This window comes from Bombus affinis, chromosome 6 (assembly GCF_024516045.1).
Source record: "Bombus affinis isolate iyBomAffi1 chromosome 6, iyBomAffi1.2, whole genome shotgun sequence".
Classification (NCBI taxonomy): domain Eukaryota; kingdom Metazoa; phylum Arthropoda; class Insecta; order Hymenoptera; family Apidae; genus Bombus; species Bombus affinis.
Window position 1 is genome coordinate 845,753 of NC_066349.1, and position 21,460 is coordinate 867,212.

The 21,460-nt window shown below is 27.8% G+C and overlaps 6 protein-coding genes across 9 annotated transcripts; 4 read left to right on the top strand and 2 right to left on the bottom strand.

Moving 5' to 3' along the window:
* Positions 1-1,422: 1,422 nt before the first annotated feature.
* On the top strand, positions 1,423-4,468 carry LOC126917284 (uncharacterized). Its single transcript, XM_050724024.1, has 3 exons — positions 1,423-1,850; positions 2,085-2,186; positions 2,392-4,468. Exons 1-3 carry the CDS (start codon positions 1,716-1,718, stop codon positions 2,722-2,724), a joined length of 570 nt encoding a protein of 189 aa, XP_050579981.1. The 5' UTR covers positions 1,423-1,715; the 3' UTR covers positions 2,725-4,468.
* Positions 4,469-4,508: 40 nt separating this feature from the next.
* Positions 4,509-6,975, top strand: LOC126917290 (dolichyl pyrophosphate Man9GlcNAc2 alpha-1,3-glucosyltransferase). The gene is made up of 4 exons (XM_050724033.1): positions 4,509-4,667; positions 4,743-5,132; positions 5,228-6,575; positions 6,642-6,975. The coding sequence occupies exons 3-4, from the start codon at positions 5,311-5,313 to the stop codon at positions 6,943-6,945; spliced, it is 1,569 nt and encodes a 522-aa protein (XP_050579990.1). The 5' UTR covers positions 4,509-4,667; positions 4,743-5,132; positions 5,228-5,310; the 3' UTR covers positions 6,946-6,975.
* A 768-nt stretch (positions 6,976-7,743) lies between these two features.
* LOC126917264 (mevalonate kinase) lies at positions 7,744-9,668 on the top strand. The gene is made up of 4 exons (XM_050723988.1): positions 7,744-7,790; positions 7,868-7,969; positions 8,046-8,959; positions 9,241-9,668. Exons 3-4 carry the CDS (start codon positions 8,075-8,077, stop codon positions 9,496-9,498), a joined length of 1,143 nt encoding a protein of 380 aa, XP_050579945.1. The 5' UTR covers positions 7,744-7,790; positions 7,868-7,969; positions 8,046-8,074; the 3' UTR covers positions 9,499-9,668.
* A 1,689-nt stretch (positions 9,669-11,357) lies between these two features.
* LOC126917236 (two pore calcium channel protein 1-like) lies at positions 11,358-16,416 on the bottom strand. 3 transcript variants are annotated; one of them, XM_050723932.1, is made up of 12 exons: positions 15,944-16,416; positions 15,339-15,523; positions 15,093-15,257; positions 14,902-15,027; positions 13,675-13,982; positions 13,302-13,582; positions 12,989-13,207; positions 12,800-12,916; positions 12,394-12,733; positions 12,016-12,317; positions 11,762-11,868; positions 11,358-11,680 (listed from the first exon to the last, which is right to left on the bottom strand). In XM_050723932.1, the coding sequence occupies exons 1-12, from the start codon at positions 16,044-16,046 to the stop codon at positions 11,441-11,443; spliced, it is 2,493 nt and encodes an 830-aa protein (XP_050579889.1). In that variant the 5' UTR covers positions 16,047-16,416; the 3' UTR covers positions 11,358-11,440. The 3 variants fall into 3 exon arrangements, with proteins under 3 accessions (XP_050579889.1, XP_050579890.1, XP_050579888.1); XM_050723933.1 differs by having other exon boundaries at positions 15,339-15,454; positions 15,944-16,414; XM_050723931.1 differs by having other exon boundaries at positions 15,339-15,556; positions 15,944-16,414.
* A 218-nt stretch (positions 16,417-16,634) lies between these two features.
* LOC126917275 (60S ribosomal protein L6) lies at positions 16,635-18,630 on the bottom strand. 2 transcript variants are annotated; one of them, XM_050724010.1, is made up of 4 exons: positions 18,481-18,630; positions 17,743-17,949; positions 17,100-17,373; positions 16,635-17,022 (listed from the first exon to the last, which is right to left on the bottom strand). In XM_050724010.1, exons 2-4 carry the CDS (start codon positions 17,947-17,949, stop codon positions 16,676-16,678), a joined length of 828 nt encoding a protein of 275 aa, XP_050579967.1. In that variant the 5' UTR covers positions 18,481-18,630; the 3' UTR covers positions 16,635-16,675. The 2 variants fall into 2 exon arrangements, with proteins under 2 accessions (XP_050579967.1, XP_050579968.1); XM_050724011.1 differs by lacking the exon at positions 18,481-18,630 and adding an exon at positions 18,309-18,457.
* An 878-nt stretch (positions 18,631-19,508) lies between these two features.
* Positions 19,509-20,546, top strand: LOC126917285 (translocon-associated protein subunit gamma). The gene is made up of 4 exons (XM_050724025.1): positions 19,509-19,757; positions 19,932-20,059; positions 20,141-20,232; positions 20,330-20,546. Exons 1-4 carry the CDS (start codon positions 19,628-19,630, stop codon positions 20,526-20,528), a joined length of 549 nt encoding a protein of 182 aa, XP_050579982.1. The 5' UTR covers positions 19,509-19,627; the 3' UTR covers positions 20,529-20,546.
* The last annotated feature ends 914 nt before the right edge of the window (positions 20,547-21,460 follow it).

The following is a 21,460-nucleotide window of genomic DNA, read 5'->3' on the forward strand; positions in this document are numbered from 1 at the left end:
CTAAATACATACCATAAATAAAACAAAATTAAATTACATAAATGTATAAATTGAATATAACATGTAGTATAAAAATATTTACACATGTAATTTAAAGTATACGGGATAGGTAATACAATGCTATTCTGACAATACACTTGTATAGGCTGCTCATACAAACAGATGAAATTTATCAAAAAAGCAATCGAAAGAAATTTATATAACCATGAACATTTCACAAAAGAAAACTATTCACGTGAACTATTATAACTACATGTATATATATGGGGAAGTTGATGCCATACAAATTTTATCATCTGTTTATATACAAATGTTTATAGTTGATCATATATTAATGAATGTATTTTTATAACGTCATTCCAAATACTCAGGCTTCGGTTTTCTCGAAGAGCCCCCGCATACAGGTTTATCACTTACAAATTTCCTTTCTGCTTACAATTTACATTTCAAAATATCATAAAGTCATATGCTACGACTATCGACCTACGACTTATACGAGGTAACTTGTGACTGCGTCTTACGCGTCGTTCGGTTTGAAAATCACTGTGTTCCCCGCTGCTCGAGCTGCTCTACTTTTGTTCATGTAAGGAGGTTTGCTCGTGCACAGGGATATTTTGTCAATAACTAAACAACCAAGCTGAAAACGCAGTCTTTTTATTTTTAACTTTTATCTTAGTCTGGCTTCAAGAATCATCCTTTAAATTTATTTCCATCTGTAGTCCAGTATATTAAATACATATTCATAAAAAAGTTGCATTATATAATTGAATATGTAATGCATTATATAATGTCATGAAATATAAATTAAAATGAATTAGAATTAATTAGAAATTTTCTTTGTAATGATCGATATAAAAAGTATTACTTAAAGTTTTTATTCAGCTTGCGAGAAGTTCTATCGCATTTATGCTCTAGCAAGGTATTTAAATTACATTAGCTTAATCTATTTACAATTTACATATATGGTACGAAGCAGCATATTAAGTATTAGTATTAATAATTACTAATTATAATTTATTTTAAATTACATTAAATTATTTTTTAGTGTTTTTTCGAAAGAGAATTTCTTAAATATATCTTTTCAAAATACAAAATATGAGATTTAGAATGAAATTATATAAATTTCTACAACTTATTTCTTTTTATTTAAATTACGTTAAATATTGAAAAGTCTTTTCATGATGAGACGAACTTTGCATGATTGATTTAGATTTAATTAAGAAAAAAACTTTATTAAAAATTAATCATAAATATTACAATAAGCAAATTATCATTATTTGACTTTAATATAATAAATAAATTTCTTCTGGTGGGATTAATATTCCAATTAGTAAACTTATACCTTTTTAATCCATTCCTTCTTTAATCAATTTTTCTATAAAAACATCTTACTTTTTTTGAAATTATGAATCCATTCAAAATTATTAAATCATTGATCCATATACATATATAAATCACCTTAAATCTTATTGTTAATGACTAGGATGCCCTAGATTCTTATTATTAATGTCTTTTATAATGTTTAAAAACTTTATTTTCTATCGGAGTGTGCGCACAATTTACCCGAACACGGATTCCTCAAGTTGTGCATGTCCTCATGTCTTTCTAATGTTCTATCAATTTTAATATCTCTAAAACGGGATAAAATAAGTCTATTCTTATATATTATTGATTAGTATTTAGTAGAAAAAGTTAGACTATAGACATTTGATAAAATGTCTCAAGGCTACATTCACGCGTGCGAAAGGGCGGAATTGTTAGGATTGCCGATACCTAGCGAAGAAGAATGGAAAGAGACCCAAAGAATAGAAGCCGAGAATATTAATAATGATAAAGATGAAGTGATCGAAGTAATTATAATTTTATCTTTTATTAAACAAAAATCAAATTAATGTACCTTTTTATGCATTATAAGTACAGTGTTAATGAGTTCTAATTTCTACTACTGTAAGTTTAATGTTAATAAGTTTCTTTTTAGCCTCTATGTTTCTCTTATTTGGAATGTAATTAATTAAAACAAAGTTCTTACACAAATTTCAAATTAATAATTTGACAATATATTATCAGTTTAATATAATTTATAGAATCTGGATTCTTCTAATGAAGCTGCGCATCGAATAGGTGGTGGATTAGATGAATTAAATAGTATTCTCAGTGTTACGCAGAAGAAGATTAACAGATTCAAGGTTAAACACTAATATCATTCACCTAATATCATTATTTTATGACATTCATTTTTTATTTATTATTCTTTAATAAAAACAACTTTAATGATTATATCTAAACAATCATTGTCAAGTACAACAAGCATTTCTTAACATCTTGAACTTGTTTATTATTATATAAACTATATTATATAAACTAACTTTATAACATGAAACTATTTTACAGAATGTTTGTGGCAGTTTGAGTACTCTATTGAAAGTAAGAGTTGGATCCAAAAACAACACACCAAATCATAAATTCATTGAACGAAACCATAATGAGACAAAAGATATTGGTTCTGAAACATCTATGAGTGAAGAAAACTTGATAGTAGAATTATCCAATGACAAGAAACCCATAGAAAACACAGAAAGTAACGCAGTAATGCCAAAAACAATCAATCTCAACGAAAAGATGGGATCTCATTTGGATAAGTTAGACTCTCTTATCACTAAAGCAGAAAGTGCTCAGTACAGCATGCAGCATCAAACAAAACAGATGAAGAAATTTTTGAAGTAATTCTTCACAGACAAAAGTAGTATTCTATTCTAATATTATCAGGTCTCTTTCAAACTTACTCATTATTCATAGTACCATGCTTGAAAAACCATACAAGTTCAAATCTGTATTGTGTTATGTATGGTAAAGATAGACATAGATAATAGACTGATAAATATGCAAAGATCGTTAAATTACTATAACAATTATCAAATATATATATACAAATGAATAATGGACATTTTACATTCTGAGAAAACAAATATTTATTTTGCTTGACTGCTTATTACACTCTAACTGCATATCAATGTGCTATGTATATATATTTATTATACATATTTATATTTAATATATATTTAATATTATATGCATTATAATATATATTTAATATACATATGTCCACACAGAAGCATTATTGCTTTTCTAAAATCTTAAGACACTCAATAAAATGAAGTAATAACATTAAGGTGAGTGGATAAAACTTGTTCTTTTTAATATTTTCATTAAATCATATTCATGTGATCTATTCTCATAATACAATGGCAATTAAATTTTGTTTACAAACATGAGACACAAACAATTTATCAATATTCGGGCAGTTATAAGTTAAAACTGATTCTTTCTATGAAAGAAATATTAAAACAATCAGTGTTAATATTAGCTATCAAATGGATAGTATATGTGTATGTATTTTTCGTTAATAATTTTATTATAAATTGATATAATTATAATTGCAGTTATTGCATTGTAAACATAACTAATTATAGTATAGTATGCTTATTTAGCTAATTTTAAATTTTAGATATAATATTTCTGTTTTTTCTAATTGTATGTTACAAATTATAATTTTTCATTAATTTATATCATAAATATCAATAAGTAAAGTGAAATTTATTTCCTGCTATATGTTGTACTTATATTTATTCAAATCAATAATATATTTATCTTAAAATATTTAAATTTTGTATAAAGATTGCTTTAGAAACAGCTCAGATTTTACAATATTGTGAGCTTATGTAGTTAAGATAATTATATACATTATATTATTTACTTATGTTACATCAAAGCAAACATATATCTAATATTAAAAATGTTATATCTTGTTGTTAATTGTCTTTAAAAATGCATAATATTTAATATCTATTTTGTTAACTGAGTATATTTTAGGCAAAAATATTAATTTTAAGCAAAAGTGAACAATTCTTCCTAATATCAACAATAAAAGAATTCATAGAAAAATTAATAACCTTATAAAATGCAATTGTTGCAAATAATTTATTATTGTTATAAAGATGTTGTAGTACCTGACAGGTATTAGACAATATTTACGTGCCATGTACATACAATAATGTGAGTACATATTATATACGTACATAGTATGGGTTGTTAAAAAACAGTGAATTTTCTTTTCTTTCTATAAAAGTAAAATTTTTATTATTACATTTATTTAGAAAATAAAATTTTCTAAATAGAGTTGATATTTAATAGTATTTAACTACGTTGAAATAAAAGAATTGTATTTTTACATCGAAGTGTGATGTCGATTACTAGCAACTTACGAAATACAAGAAATTAAGTGCGAGAAACAGATATGTTATATAGTAAATTTGTGAAAATGTATGTTTCATACGGTAATTTTTGTGTTCGTAATTTTTATTTAAAATTTATTTATATGAATAGCAAAAAAAATTAATGTAACAGATAGTCAGTTTTATTCTTGTAACATAACTGTATTTAAATGAATAAACTGATATCTAAAATGGTATGTGTTAATCCTTATCTATTTTGTATTAGAATAATTAAATAACTTTCTAGGAATACATGCATAATAAAAAGTCTGCTTGAGTCTGCAATGAGCAATGTTCGTAGTTTGAAAAATATGTAACTGCATAGACTTTAATCTCGTTTTTATGTCAGTAAAACTGCTTCACAGAGAAGTTCTGTTAATATCGACGTTCCTGCAGGTAATAGACATTAATTTTCATCTAACTATTGCCAAATAATCCCAAAAATAACAAAAAGGCTCATAAAGATAATAGTTTTCAGAATATTAAAATCATTCGATTAGTCGAAATATTAAAAATCAATTGATAACATCATATCAAATTATGCGAATGAGTTCAAAAAATGTACCTTGACGTTCACTTGAACTCAACGATCATTCAAACCAAAAAAGTCATATAACCAAAAAATAAAAGAAGAAGTATTATATTTTATCATACATTTGCTGCTTATGATTGCAAAGTTTATCAAAATAACTACACTAATTTTAAAGTAAATAAATATCAATAAATATATAATAATTTATCTCCTCGCATTTGAAAGCGTGGTGAATTAAGATCAAGATTAGAAATTTGATTTTAAATATGTCATATACTGAGAGTTACATAAAAAACAAATTAATCAAAGAATTAAACGCTTCACACGTGGTATGTATTTTGTATGATTCATCATATTTGCGTATATATTCTTTATTTCGTTCTACTGTTTTCATTCTAACCTTAAATTTTCTATATAAACCTAGGTAGCTAAATGTTATTTTTGAAATATATTTGTTAATCAAGAGCATGCTTGCAAATATAAGCTGTTGAAGCTTACTCAACATATATGATGCAAGAAAACACACAGATCTTGTTAATCTCACTATTTGCTCTCCTTTTGAGATGGTGTGTTACATATCATTCCTACAGTGGTGAAGGAAAGCCTCCAATGTTTGGAGACTATGAAGCCCAACGGCATTGGCAAGAAATAACGTTAAATGTGCCAATTGAAAAATGGTACATAAATACAACAAATAATGATTTACAGTATTGGGGATTAGACTATCCACCATTAACGGCTTATCATAGTTTAGTGCTGGGCTATGTTGCCAATATGATCAATTCTTCTTACATAAAGTTACACGAATCTAGAGGTTTCTCATCTGAAAGTCATAAATATTTTATGAGACTCAGTGTGCTTTGTGTAGATATTTTGATTTATATCCCATCGATAATATATTTTATATTAACTAATCAAGTATCTGAAAACTTTGAAAAAGTAGAACTGCCTATATTTGGTCTGAAGAGAAAACATATTAATCTTCTGTTTATATTAATATATCCAGGTTTAATATTAATAGATCATGGACATTTTCAATATAATTCATTTTCATTAGGACTGTTCATTAGTGCTGTTACAGCTATACTTCAAAATTCATTTATTATCGGGTCGATCTTATTTGTTGCAGCACTAAACTATAAGCAAATGGAACTTTACCATGCATTGCCAATTTTCTTTTACATACTTGGAAAATATTCACCTATGAAAGAACGGTTTTGGTTGTTTAATTTAGTAATGCTCTTCTGTATATCAATTACAGTACTTTCTACATTTTTTATCATATGGTTACCTTTCATTAAAAGTTGGGAAACATTTGTAAGTGTTGTTCTTCGATTATTTCCAGTTTCTAGAGGTGTATTCGAAGATAAAGTTGCTAATATTTGGTGTACAATCAATGTGATTTTTAAATTACGTAATACTTTTGCAAACAAGGAATTAGCCAAAATTTGTTTAATGTCAACTACATTTGCTGTTTCACCGAGTTGCATAAATCTATACTTAAATCCACAGAAAGAGAAGTTTGTTATTTCTCTTATTAACTGTGCATTAGCATTTTTCCTGTTTTCATTTCAAGTTCATGAAAAATCAATCCTACTTGTTGCAATTCCAGTTTTATTGTATTTTCAAAGCAATTCGTTTCCTTGTTTTTGGTTTTTAATTATTTCACACTTTAGTATGTTACCATTATTTATAAAAGATGGTTTGTACATGGTATATTGGGCTACATTAATCTTTTATTTTATTTTTGTTCTATGGGCATATTCTGATGTGTTTGATAACAGCAAATTGTTGAGTAATATTAACTTAAAAAAGAATGTGCTTGTAACCAATCAAAGACAAATTAAAGCAAAGCTAAAAAACAATGAGAATAAATCAATATTTACCAAATTAAAAAGAAATATGATACATTATAAGAATATTTTTGTTGTTGTAAGTTCTACTCTATCTTTTTGGAAAATAATTCTGTTTTATTGTTCAATTCTAGGAATAATAATGCTTTCTCTTATTAGTGGTTTTTTGAAACCTCCAAAGAGGTATCCAGATCTTTTTGCATTATTAGTTTCTGTCTATTCCTGTGGACACTTTATTGCTTTCTACTTATACTTTAATTACAAACAATTTGTATATGAAAAATATTAAAAATTGAAATAAATCAGAAAAACAACTTAATTTATGTTATATTATTACCATACTCCTTATTAAATTATTTTAATAAATTATTAAAAACTAATTATTTTTCTTTTTCAATATAATTCAACAATTTAAGATAATATTTCAGAAGAATATTGCTTTATGATATATTTACGAAACTTGTCGCAGCCACATGCTTAAACTATTCACGATTATCTAATATTTACGACGATAAAAATATTGTTTATATGTATCGTCACCTTTACTGAAGCATTAGCTAATCGCATTCTTTTATGAGTTATCTGCACTGATAAATACCATAGAAATGCATTTTTTTGCATTTTATACAATACTTTACGGAAATTTGAACTTTACTCTATTACTGAATTCTACTTTTCTAAATTAGCATAACAATAATGTTATGAATACAAATTTAACTCTTTGTAGTTGGAAACCTTGTAACGATATACTTATATCGTTACAGGAAAAAGAGTTGATTGACTTTAGAATAATTAATAATAAGAAACAAAAATTTATGTAATTTATCCGTCAACGGATATCAATAATATTTTTATAATACAAGTCTAATTTTATTTTCTAAAAATTATTTGTTTTGAAAGTAAATATTTACATATATCATTTAACATAAATTTTATGTTAGGAAGATCATAAAATTCCTGATAGTATTAGAAATATGTAGATTGTTTTGTTACTATATCTATTAAATAATGTTCATATTATTTCTAAATGTTGTTACAGGAAGTCATAGATGAATCTGATGGTTGTGGCGCTAAGTTTTCTGTAACAATTGTTTCTAGTGCATTTGAAGGCAAATCTTTAATTCATCGACATAGGTACTACATTTTTAAAGTCCTAAGAAATTTAAATAATATGCTATTATTTAAATACTATATTAAAATTAATATTTCAGGTCAGTACATTCAGTACTAGAAGAAGAACTTAAAACAATTCATGCATTCAAGCAAAAGACATTAACACCAGCAGAGTGGGAAAAGAAGGAAATGATAAAAAGGTATTTAATAATTGATCCATTTATGATTGATTTTAATGTACATCTTTAAAGTATATTATTCTATTTCCATTAATAGCTCCACGAATTAGACCTGAGAAATTTAAAATGATTCAGTTTAAAGTGTCTGCTCCTGGAAAAGTAATTCTTTTTGGAGAACATGCTGTAGTATATGGAAAAACAGCTGTTGCTGCCAGTGTAGATTTACGTACAGTTCTAAATTTCGCTGAATTACCCGAAACAGAACAAATTGTTAAGATATGTTTTCCTAAAGTAAATTTATTTATTAACATACCTCTACAGCAAATACAAAATTTCTTTTTTATTAACAAAGACATGGTACATGTAGAAAATTATGAAGCATTTTATAACAAAGTAAAAGAATTTGTTTCCATTATTAGTTATGCAAATCTGCAACAAAGATTAAGCCTGGAAGCATTCTTTTATCTTTTTATTTATATTACGCAAAAGGAAGAGATCGAAGTGAAACCATTTCAAGTTCACTTAAATACAGAATTGGGAATTGGTTCTGGACTTGGTAGTTCTAGTTCCTTTGCAGTTTGTCTCGCTGCGTGTTTTTTACATTGGTCACGTTTACAAAAAGATATTTATAAAATATTAGATTTTTCTATCTTAGATACTATTTCGAAGTATGCTCTAAATTGTGAAAAAATTATGCATGGAAACCCCTCTGGAATAGACAATTCTGTCTGTACATATGGGTCAATAATAGAATTCAAGAAGGATGATTATGTAAAGCCAATAAGTAACGTACATGCTCTAAAAATTTTATTGGTAGACACAAGAGTAAATAGAAGCACAAAGGCTTTAGTTGAAAGACTATTAGAACTGAAACATAGATACCCAGTTATTATTGATTTGATTATGAGTTCTATAGACAATATATCCAAAGAAGTAATTAAAATTATTGAAAAACTGAAAACAGTTTCTACTGACGATGAATATTTTCTTGAAGGGTACAGACAATTAATGGTAAGTATTTTATTAAAATATAATTTATTGCTAATAATTATTATAATAATTACTAATTCAAGTAGAATAAAATACTTCTAAAAGCAATTTATAGAAAATCTTGTATAATAAGAATAACTAGTAATATTTCATTCACAGAGTTAAAAGATTAGTCTGTTATTTGGAAAAATAACATTTGTCTGGTCAAGTGATTAACAATATGTTAAAATATTATTGGTCATTACTTTCTATATCTATAAATGTATTCAAATCTTCTTACAACTTATCATATATTATTACAGATACTTATTAATATGAATCAAGGACTGCTAGCCACATGTCAAGTTTCTCATCCATCTTTAGACAGAATTTGTGCAGAAGCACAAAATTATGCTTTGGCAGCAAAGCTTACAGGTGCTGGCGGTGGTGGACATGCATACATTCTCTTATTACCAGATACACAGCCAGAAACTATTGCAAGTATTTCACGAAAATTGATTGCAGATGGATTTACTGTCAAGTTAACGACTTTGGGCGGTCCTGGGGTACAAATTAATTAGTAATTTTGTTATAAATATTGCATATATTAATGCAAATAAACTTATTTTTATTCTGAACATTTTAAATGTGATATAAATTTTATTTATAATTATAAAGAGTACTTGTAATTTTTACACAAAATGTAAATTACAGTTTTAATACAGTTTAATACATGTTAATGATCATCTCATTAGTATCTTTTTTATTTCAACTATTTTCATTTTTTCCTTTTTCATTAATCATAATAGTATAATTGTCTTATTTCTATCATAATGTCAAAACTATTGATTAATGTATAGAAAAATATTCTAGTCAAGAAACTATAGATGATCTTAAAATCTTTAGAAAGCATCACTTTCAAAATGGACACATACAGATTATGGACAATAATTTAACACCATTTAATTTTTTCTAATAAAATTCTTTTCTATCTTTTACAGTGTGTTTTAACACTTTACCGACCTTATTTGTCGTCAACGCTTTTTGTCGCCGACGCTTATCGACCTATAGCCTACCTATAGTTAATCGGTTCCCATGGCGATAAATAATCTTTCTCATTATATGAACAGTAATTTTTTATTTAATACTAAGGTACCTTGCTCAATTGCGTCAGTTGCGATGCTTTGTAAGCTCCCACAGTTTTATACCAATTTGAAAAACTTACCGTTCGCGATGAACGAAAAGAATGATATTGGAGAGTTTTATTTAGATGATCTGTCAGATTGTTTTGACAGTTATTCAAGAAGTAATAGTGGTGAAGAAAGTGATGGCAGTGATATAATTATTCTGAAGCGAGATTCTGTATTGCCACTAAGATATAGTGATTTAGAAGTCGATGAAATAAGTAACGTCGAAGACTATAACTATTTCTCATTTGAACTAAAAACCGTTGTAATAGATAAAACAAATATAATTTAGTATTAATATCATGAAAACAAAAGATTTTATTCAATTTAATTATCCTATAATAGCAGAAAGCAGCCAATTTTATCTGAGCATACGAAAAGCACAAATACTCCCGCCCGACAGTCTAAACCGAAACAGAGCCGGTACCAAGGAGAATCTGCGCCTTAGCTGCCGATCGGACGTGCGTATGCTGTTGAACCGCTAGCGGTCAGTGAAGTGTTAATTAAGTGGAACATCTTGTATATTATACAGTACAATTTTATATATTTGTAATATAAAACTAAAAAATGATATATATATTTGTTAGTTATTTATTTACATAATTTATAACATAAAGAATAAAATTTTTCACATTTAACCGTTTGAATCCCAGGAGTCTTTGAAAAAGCAGGGTCAAAAAATTCCGAACAGCGCGATAGCGCTTGTTTTAATCGATTGCGAAGAGATTTTGTTCAATAAAAATTATTGAGAAGATAATAATGAAATACCAAATACGGACGTCAGTCGTCCGTAGCGTTCAGATGTACTGGGACTTTTCGACACAAAATCCAAACAGCGCGATCACGCTGCTTGGGACTCAAACAGTTAAAATAATATGAAAATTGAAGTTTAAATAAAAATTAAACAATTGCAGAGGGAAAGTAAAATAATTTCTAAATACAAGCATTTAGGATAGAATACATTAAAAATTTTATAAATAGATTCATAATTCTTTCTGAAGAAAATTGTACTTTTATCTGCGGAAAAAGCAAAAAGTCAATTTTGATATTACTAAAGCTTTATTTACGCAAGATATATGATTTAGTGGATTTATATTTATGTTGCAATATTTTAAAAAATATCATCAATTATTTGAGTCTCTACATATCGCAACATAATCCGAAATGAAAATGTTTAATCTCTTTTATATCAGTTAAATATATTATTTTCTTTTTATTTTATGTTGTTAGTAAAAAATTTAATCGCTGCATCATTACTTTGTAAATTTGTATATTACAACCATTAAATACTTCTATATTGTAAATAGATACAATAAAATTTAATTTATTATTACAATTATACAACATTTGATGTATTACGATGTGTTTGTCGCAAATTATCTGTTAATCCTACATGATCTGTTTCAGAAATTGCTTCCTCTCTATAATTTTCTTCTAAACTATTAGTAGCATTTGATAAAAACTGCCTTTCTGCTTGTTTAGCCTCTATAATCCATTCGGTAATTTCATTAGTATACATTTTTCTTTGCAAAACTTCTCTGGTTCGAGGACGCGAGCCAATAAAAACAGTAGTTCCCTACAACATTATTATATAATTGCAGAATAATAAAAATATTTTATGAAACTTAAAACATATTTTTTGAAACTTAAAACTTACACCAACTATCAGTGAAGGTCGCAATTTTTCCAAAAGTTGAAAATCTTCTACTATATATTGCAATTCGTCCCATTTCAGTTCCACTTCTTCATGTAGCATCTTTTCCTCTGTAATGAAATGTATACAAAAGGACTAATAGAAGATTTAACAATCCCAAGAAAAGTACAAATTTGGTTAAACATAACAAAAGAAATTTAAAGAAATAGTTATATTTCTTCCATATTTTATGTTAAATAATTAAGAATATTAATTACCATCACGTTTAGATGTTGATTTTTTATAATGTATTCTAAATCGAAAGGCCTCTAAGAAACTGGATACCACAATAGTTAAAACAATCATTGTCACCAAATAAAATATCATAAAATATATTCGTGTATACATTCCAACAGTAAATGCATATGCATTCATTAAAATAAACCAATTATTAACAACCGTTAATTCAAAAAGGGTCATTCCACTGGCTATAAGGTTGTCAAAAGTATTAAGGTAATAATATCCTAGTGCGGTACTTTCATTGGCAGAGTATTTGTAAAAGTCTTCAACTGTTGTATTTCTGACAAATACATATTATTTAGTAGTCAATTTAAAAATATAATTTATTAAAAAAGATATTTTACTTATGTACTTACTTGCAACAATTTCGCATATTATATCCTGCAAACAATTCCATCCCAATGATTGCAAAAAAATAATATAAAACAAGCATGACTACTGCAGTGGAAGACATCAAGGGAGTTAAAATCACAAGTGTGCCAAATACGTCTCGGTATCTTTTTTTCATTTTAAATAATCTTAGCAGTCGAAGTGGTCTAAATAGAACAAAAAATGTGGCTGTAGGAAAAAGAGATAAAATACAAGCTGCAACAAGTGTCATTATAGATGTCCCTAAATCGAAAAGATTCCATCCGGAACTTAAGTATCGTCTTGTACCAAGTCCTAATACTTTTATTAGTGCTTCAGTGACGAATACTATAAAATAAAATTAGCATTAAAATAATTTTTCATACACCTTTTATAAATATTATGTTTACTTACTTCCTCCGAAAAGAAAAGTATCCCAAGATGCAGCAAATAGAATTGTGCTATGAACATTATCACCTGGCTGTAATATCCTTATTATCATAGCAATACCATTTGCAATGATTGTTATATCTAAACATTTTATAATTGAGTATATGAATTGTAAATTAGTATCATAAAAATTTGTCTTCCTTTTAAACTTACACATTAAGCTTTCAAAATATGGCCATCTAATAGCTGCATGTGCTCCTGTGCATAAAATTTGCAAAGGTTGTGATGTACTGTGATACCAAGGCACAGTAGAGTATTGTAGTTCCCATTGAAGTATAATAGTATCATAAATGTTTAAAAACTCTTCAACACTTAGAACTCCACTTCCAGAAGCATTTAAATGTTGATACATTAGAACAATGTCTCTTATGTCTGTAGTGGAGTATATTATGGAATAAATTTAATTTGTCTTACCTTTTTGTTTTATAAATAAACTTTAATGTACATCTGGAGGAATTTTACGTACTTTTATTCGGAGCATAGTATCGCATTAATCCTTCAAATTGGCGAAATCGCATTTTATCCGGATTTTGTTTCGAAACTAATAACTTAAAGGCATGTTGACATGCTTTTCTTTTATGTAAAAACAGTTTTTTAAATTTATCACGCTCAGCTGCTGTAAATGTTTCGTTAACCACCGCCAACATCAAATTCATCATTACGTACAACATTGTAGACAAATAAGATACAAAATATATCGCATACCATTTGTTTCTTGAATATGATGGCATCATTACATCTGGAAAACTAAATATTGATATTGTTACTAATATCTAATCACAATAAAATGTATTCAAGTTTTAAAATATTATTGGAAATTTAATTACAATTATACTTACTTAGCAGTAGTAAGAAGAACAAAGAGACTCACAAAACTGTCTTGTAGCGTACAAAAATTTCTATTCATTTCAGAAAACATATAGTAACCCAATACGGTGTACAGTGTTATAAAAAATAAAAGCAAGCCTAACATATCCAGAATTGGTGGCAATGTCAAAAGTATTTGTCTGATAAATCTTCTAACGCCTCCAAAGCATTTCGTATCTACTAAAAAAATGGGTCTTAGAGCACGTGTTACACGGAAATGCGATGATTGTCGTACTAGTACTGTCATCGCTTCTAAAAACATGATGACCAATGTGATACACTGTAAAAATAATTTATATGTATAGTCTTCACTTGTATTAAAGAATTAATTAAAGATATCTTAAATATGTAACTACAAATTGACTACAAATTATGATAATTTCATTTCTATTATTGATGTTACTTCTTATTAAAAAAGCTCCTATTATATGTACTAATTATCATATTATAAATTTTTCTTAATTTTTCTAATTTATCTTTGTTAAATTTCAAGTTGTTTTAGCAATTTTATTTTGTATCATTCTATACTTTATATAATTTTATTTTTTTTATTAGGTTCTTATTAATGATTCATTTTAATTATTCTGATCTATCCATTCCATATCAAACAAATGTTTCATAACTTTTTATTGCTTTTGAACCATTGTGTAATAGATATGAATATGAATAAGTATAATACAACAATAACAACAACAACAACAACAACAACAACAATAATATGATGATGATAATGATAATCAGTAGCAGTAAAATCATTAATATAGTATACATATATTAGTTAAATCTAAATGTGTTCCCTATAAGATGTCCCAATAAAGGTATTAGTATACATAATATATTATAAATGAACAAATAATGCAATTATCAGCGTCTCGTTTTAATAAAAATGTAATCTTAAATAGTCTGCACTTGTGGTGTTTCTTATCTTCTCATTAGTACCCTCATGCTTTTTGTATCAGTCTTGTGCAAAACAACCATTTTATTGTACACAGTTCTTAGACATATTGACAAAGTAATGAAAGAAAACTGTACTTCAATCTCATAATGGTATTCAATTTACTAATAATTATCAGATGTAAACATAAGCAATTAGGATATACAGATCATATATATCAGTAAACTCAGGTGGATTTATATGAAGTTTAATAAAATTATACTATAGACTATTAAATCTGATTCTAAAAAAGAGTTCTTTTTACCTTCAGCATTGTTCGCTTGTGTTTTAGCATTGTTGACCAGCCAATCCATCTTAGTTTCAAAGCTAATTCTATACCTATAATTATCAAAGCAAAAAGTTCTATAGATCCATGCGCCCACACTGGTATCTAAAATCAAAATATATAAATAACCATTGCAATAAAATAGAAGTACTTTCTTATCAATGACTTACACCAAACAGTGATACAGCTGGCTCTTCTACAAGAGCTAAAGCCAAAAGTATAAGAGAAGTTAATAGATCTAACCCATAATACCAATTATTATGAACTAAGAGATATGCTGGCAAATCTTCCGGATGCTTTGGGTGTGAATCAAACTTTTCATTATTTTTACCTTCCTATGAATATGTAACATTATTGTAAGTAAATTTGAAAGCAATTATTCATATGAGTATATATACATATAAATGTATAAATACCTCTAAAAATATTGCAGCCTCGTGATAATTCATTTCCCAATGCAAATCATGATCTGTGATTGAATCATGTGACGGAAGTACTGCATTTTCAGACATGTTTTCTCTATGTACATCATCTGTTTCAAATTTATGAATGATTTGATCAGATGTTCTTATATTTTCAGTGGAGGTGTTTGCATGATTTTCTGCAGAAGGATATGATAGTATAGATCCATATTCTACAATAAGAAATAAACATAAAAAATAAATATTTCTATAATGCAAAAGTAAATGATACTTTTCAGCAATAAAATAAATAATATAAAATAAATAAATTCTTTTCATCTTTATCATGAAGATAATCAAACATTATACTTATAATTAACTAAATTATGTATTATATATTTTTTGCAAAATTTTATATCATTGCTCTATTATAGATAATTATGCCAGAAAAATGTGTAAAATAAAATATGAGGTTTAGTTTGTTAAATATTATAAACTAAAAGAGTAAAAGTGAAAATGACAAAAGTAACATAGTTATGAAAAAGCAGAAATTTCATTGCAAAGAATAAATAAAAAATGAAATGAATTAAAATAGTACAATTAAAATTCATTCAACTTACTTTGGCATGTTCGATGTGAAATGTCTTGCTCGAGTGATATGTTTGCATCATCATTAAACCGTTGATAATTGCCCGAATATTCAGTGGTTTTGGGAGAAGACATTTGAGAATACCTGACATGTCACATGCATATAGACATTTGTTGTGTGAGCACGAATTTACACTGCTATATCTAACACAATGATGTCACTACTCAGATGCTGAGCACTAACTGGATTAGTCTGAAAACTATGTATGGAGATATACGTATATTTTTGTTTGAAACATATTTTACATATTACAATATCATAACACAATGATATTATTCGATCTTCTTGTATTTGACGTTCCAGTTCGTGACGCGCATGCGCACTCCAAAAACCGAACTTGAGTGGATATTATTATTTAGACTGATAAAACCATAAAACTCAACTATTCACTTATGTAACAAAGACTTCACTTTTCGTTTTTCATATATTTTACGAACACAAAATTGATGCATATAAGACATATTTAATTACTAAAAAATAAATATAATCTGCAATAGAAGATAAAATAAATTAAACATTTCGAAATTTTATTGTAACTTCTATTACATTATAAAAGTTCTTATTTCACTCATCACTATAAATAAAGGTTTCAAATAAAATAAAAAAGAATCCGGAACAATTGTGAACATTTATAATCAAGGTCATAAAAAATCTACCTCATGTTTCTGTATTTATTATATATTTGTATTCAAATCACAAAAGATTAGAATTTTAATCTGTGTGGATATTGGCTGCTTCTGAGTCCAAACATCGCTGATAAATACGTGAACAACATCTTTTTCTCTTTGTTTTTCTTGATAGCAGAAATCACAAATTTGTCAACCACTTTTTGATCAGTTTTCCTCTGGTCGCTTGCTTTGTACTCGTCCTTCTTTTTGCTGAAGATATCACCTTCTTCCTTCTTCGCGCGTTTCTCGCGTTTTCTCTTGAAATAATCGTCGTTAACGTGAGCCGGAATCTTCAAACCAGAAATGTTAATACGCGTGGAAGTCGCGATCACATAATTTTGACTAACTCTACGGAGTGGACAACTATTAATCAGGAATGGACCTATTTTAAAAAACATTTTGATATTTTAATTTATCATATTAATATTTTACTATATAATAACTTCAAATAAATCTCACCTGTAATTAAGAGTAAACCACTCTTAAGTTGCTTTAAGAAAACAACACGTTTTCCTTTATGAGCACCAGCTAATAGGATACAAATTGTTCCTGGTTTCAAGGAAGGTCTCAAATAACGACGATGATCTCGGAAACATTTCTTAGCATGATGTACAGTTACTGGATCTACAGTAGGATAGTTTGCACGCCTCTTCTTCAATAACACAATACGTTTCTCCCCATTTTTGTCACCACTAATCTTCTTTTCAATAGTGACTGGTTTCTTAGGCTTAACCTATAATTAAATATTTAGAATTAAAGATCAAAAAGTATAAACATTATACGAAAATATATTACTCTCCTTGATTACATAGTTCTTTATACCATTTCAAAACATTTAAGAAAATTGAAATTATATTATATCGTTATTTATTTTTCTTCAGTCAATTTAATGTATAATCATTTTATAATAATATTCGATTACAATACACAGATTGGATAATAAATTATCTTTACTGTATATTTACTTAAACGGTAAAAAGCATAAGGAACTTCAAATATTTCTACATATCTTAAAAAATGAAGAACTTCTAGATAAAATTTTTAAATTAACAAAAGTAGTATTAACAAAAATAAATAGAATATGTGATATTGTTAGACATACAGCTTTTGGAGTTTTGGAGTCAATGAATTTGTAGATGGCTTTCTTGTGGTACATACGGGTTCTGCTAAACCTATAAACACCATTTCCTAAATTGTAATTTCGAGGCCTAATCCGACCTTTCTTTGCACCTTTTTTAATCTCCACAGGAGCATTTTTGTTCTCCGGAGACTTCACCTTCGATTCTTTCGTTTCCTTTGTGTTGGTCATCTAGAACATAAATATAAATTCATTGTAATACAACTATTTATAGATAGCATAATAATCATGCACTTATATTTTGTTCGAATATTCATTCTAAACAATAAATTAATGCTAGCATAGTCGACAAAATTGTATATAAAGTGTCAATAGAGTTTTATTTTAATTTATTTCTATTATCATAATCTTTTATTAAACATATCCATCATGTTTTGCAGAGGTTATGTCACGTTTTCGTAAATCTTAAATTTCAAACAAAAAATAGCGGATAATTGGGCTAAACTTTTTATAAAATATTATTACGATTTTAAAACTAAGGAAATGAATGTTATTTCTTTTTATAAGCCAACAAAATGTTAGATTCTAACCTTTCCAAGTTAAAATTAATCAAATTTAAAAATATATTTACAGAAAATATGGTATTTTTATTAAAGAAGAAGTCTAAAATGTATAAAATTTGATAAAATATATAGCTTTTCCCTTATTACAACAAAAGATTACTTGGATAATATTAGGTATGTTGATCTAATTCCATCTTACCGTAAATCGTACGACTAAAAGAACATACTAGCAGTTATGTTGTGTCTTTGTCTGAGACATTCATGGTTTTAGATAGTATTCATACATATGCATCTGTCACGCATGCGTAGAACGTCCTTTTTGGTACCTTTTTGACCCTCCATGTTGATTTTTTAAGACTCACTCGGCGAATGCTTTCCCCTAGTGAGTGACATATTCCAAACCACGGTCATATAAACGTATATATGATCGTGTTACTAAATAGACAAATAAATAGATCTATAGTTGCAAAAAAGGTTATAGAGAATACCCTATGTTATAATTGTTGATTATTCACAACTAATTTCGACCACGATCATATAAACAGGTTTCGACACTTACATACTGAAGCCTAGGGAAAATCATCCGAAAATTGAATCGTGACTAGTTGTGGAAAATAAACATGGAGGGCAAGAAGGTTCTCATTCTGCGCCTGCATGCCATGCCATGAATGACTCAAATAGAGACAGAGATACTCTACTTATCTCTGTCTGTCTCGCATGAATGCGAATTTTGTCGTCTTCCATGTTGATTCTTTACAACTAGTCATAATTCAATTTTCGGTTGGTTTTCCCTAACGACTGTCGAGATTTGAGATCTCTTCATATGATCGTGGCCGAAACTTGTTTATATGATCTTATATGATCATGAGCTTCAGTCTATGAGTGTCGAGAGGTCGAGATCTTTTTACGGATATGATCGTGTCCTGTATATCACTAGATTCTGATATCATCAATGATCTTATATATACATTTTTTATGTTAATATTGCCTGGGAAAGAAGGTAGTCATATACATTAAATAATTTTCTAAATGTTTCCTAAATGTAACATCATTTCCTCAATAAATTTTTTAATTGGCAGAAAATAGATTAAATATGGAAAATGATAGATTTCTTCGTAACCAACTAAAATGTGATAAGGAACTTCTTAGAAAGTACTTTAGATGGCAGAATTTATGCTTTCATTGAAATGACGTTTCTGTGGACACGTTGTCACACGAATCTCCACACAGTCCGCTTATGCGCATGCGTTCCAGGACGCTAAGGAGATTTTCGATTCGCGCGGAAGTAGTGTGACGATTGTTTTGGAGAAAATTGAAGGGATTCGAGTATAAAGTGATATAAAATAATGTCAGGAAAATCGAAAGCATTCACCAAAGAAGAAGAACTTCTTCTTCAAGATTTCTCGCGAAATGTGTCAACAAAATCTTCAGCGTTATTTTACGGCAATGCTTTTATCGTTTCGGCTATTCCCATCTGTGAGTACACATTCTCAAACTATTTAGAAATATGATTTATACCGCTACTCTGTTGATATTTATAAATTCTATAATAAATTTTAGTATATGTTTGTATTATGATTTTGTAAGGAAGTAAGTAATTGCATGGAAACTACAGCGTTTTTGAAGATAACCTCTATCTTTTTGTTACAGGGCTTTTTTGGAGAATTCACTTGATTGACATCTACGCTAATTTAATTTCCTTCGTTTCAGTAACATTAGCGAGCACATATGCTCTTGCTCTCGCGTATAAAAATACAAAATTCGTGTTAAAGCATAAGGTATATGTAGAATGACAACAGAATGTTTTATTAGCTCAATGTTATGGGATTTACTGAAAAAGACTTTATATTTTTTAATAGATTGCAGTAAAAAGGGAAGATGCAGTGACGAAGGAAATGAGCAGAAAGTTATCAGAAGACAAGAAGATGAGCAAGAAGGAAAAGGATGAAAGGTAAAAAGATTATTATTTGCAGATTATTAAGTACAAAGTATATTAAACATATATATATATATATAACTGAATACACGTAAAATAATAAAATTTTCAGGATTTTATGGAAGAAAAATGAAGTAGCTGATTATGAAGCAACAACATTCTCAATTTTCTACAATAATGCTTTATTCTTAGCCCTTGTAATTGTATCTTCTTTCTACATTCTGAAGACATTCACACCAGCTGTAAATTATGTATTTTCCGTCGGTGTAACGAGCGCATTGTTAGCGCTATTGTCGACTGGATCTCAATAAAATGTATGCTGTGTAGAATGCATGATAATAATCATTTAAGTTACCAAGATACCTGTGTGAGGTTCTGCAATTATTTTCATGAGTGAATGGATACATGCAATAAAAATGTTTTTATTTATGATAATTTCATTAATCTGCCATACTAAATTCATCTCTAAAACGAAATTGTTATTTTCATGCCTGCGTAACTTAGATTGTAATTTTAACTGTGTTGTAATAATATCAGAATTATGTGTATTTTATATTTAATTACATAAAAAATAATTGATTATGTTGGTTCCACATCATTTGTCCGATTACAACGTTTGTCAAACTGCTTAGAAAACAGGGCTGAGGAAATCAATGGACCGTATGCTTATCTTTCAGAGAACTTCATGATCCTTCTTTTCAGCATTGTTAACAATATTCGTGACACGATAGTAGTTCGAATTATGGTTTACCGACATTTGCAAGAGACTAAATATTTTCATATGAATTAAACCGGTTCTATTGCAGTTGACGAATTATAACGGATCGCAGATTGTAATCCATTATACGCAGTCCAACATTGGCCATTCTAATGCTTTATTTGCTTGTTTAACTTGGACTTGCGCCAGCGTATAACCCGTCGAAAGAAAATCTCTCGCCAAATTGTATATTCTATTCCTGTGCAGAAGTGAAAATGTAAACATTCACTTATACTATACCGTGTTATTATCATTTGCATTTTGTTGCATAAGAGTCGCTGCACTTCGACATACACATACACATATGTAATTGGTAATTTAAATTAATCGTTTGCTATGAGAAATTGTGCGATGATGTACAGTTTGTATCTCATTGTCAGGGATAAAAGACTTATTGATTTATGTTTATTAAGACTTTTACTACGTCTTTAAACGCTTACATATTGTGGAATAAACTTATGCGTTTCGAAGGTTTTTATAACGTGA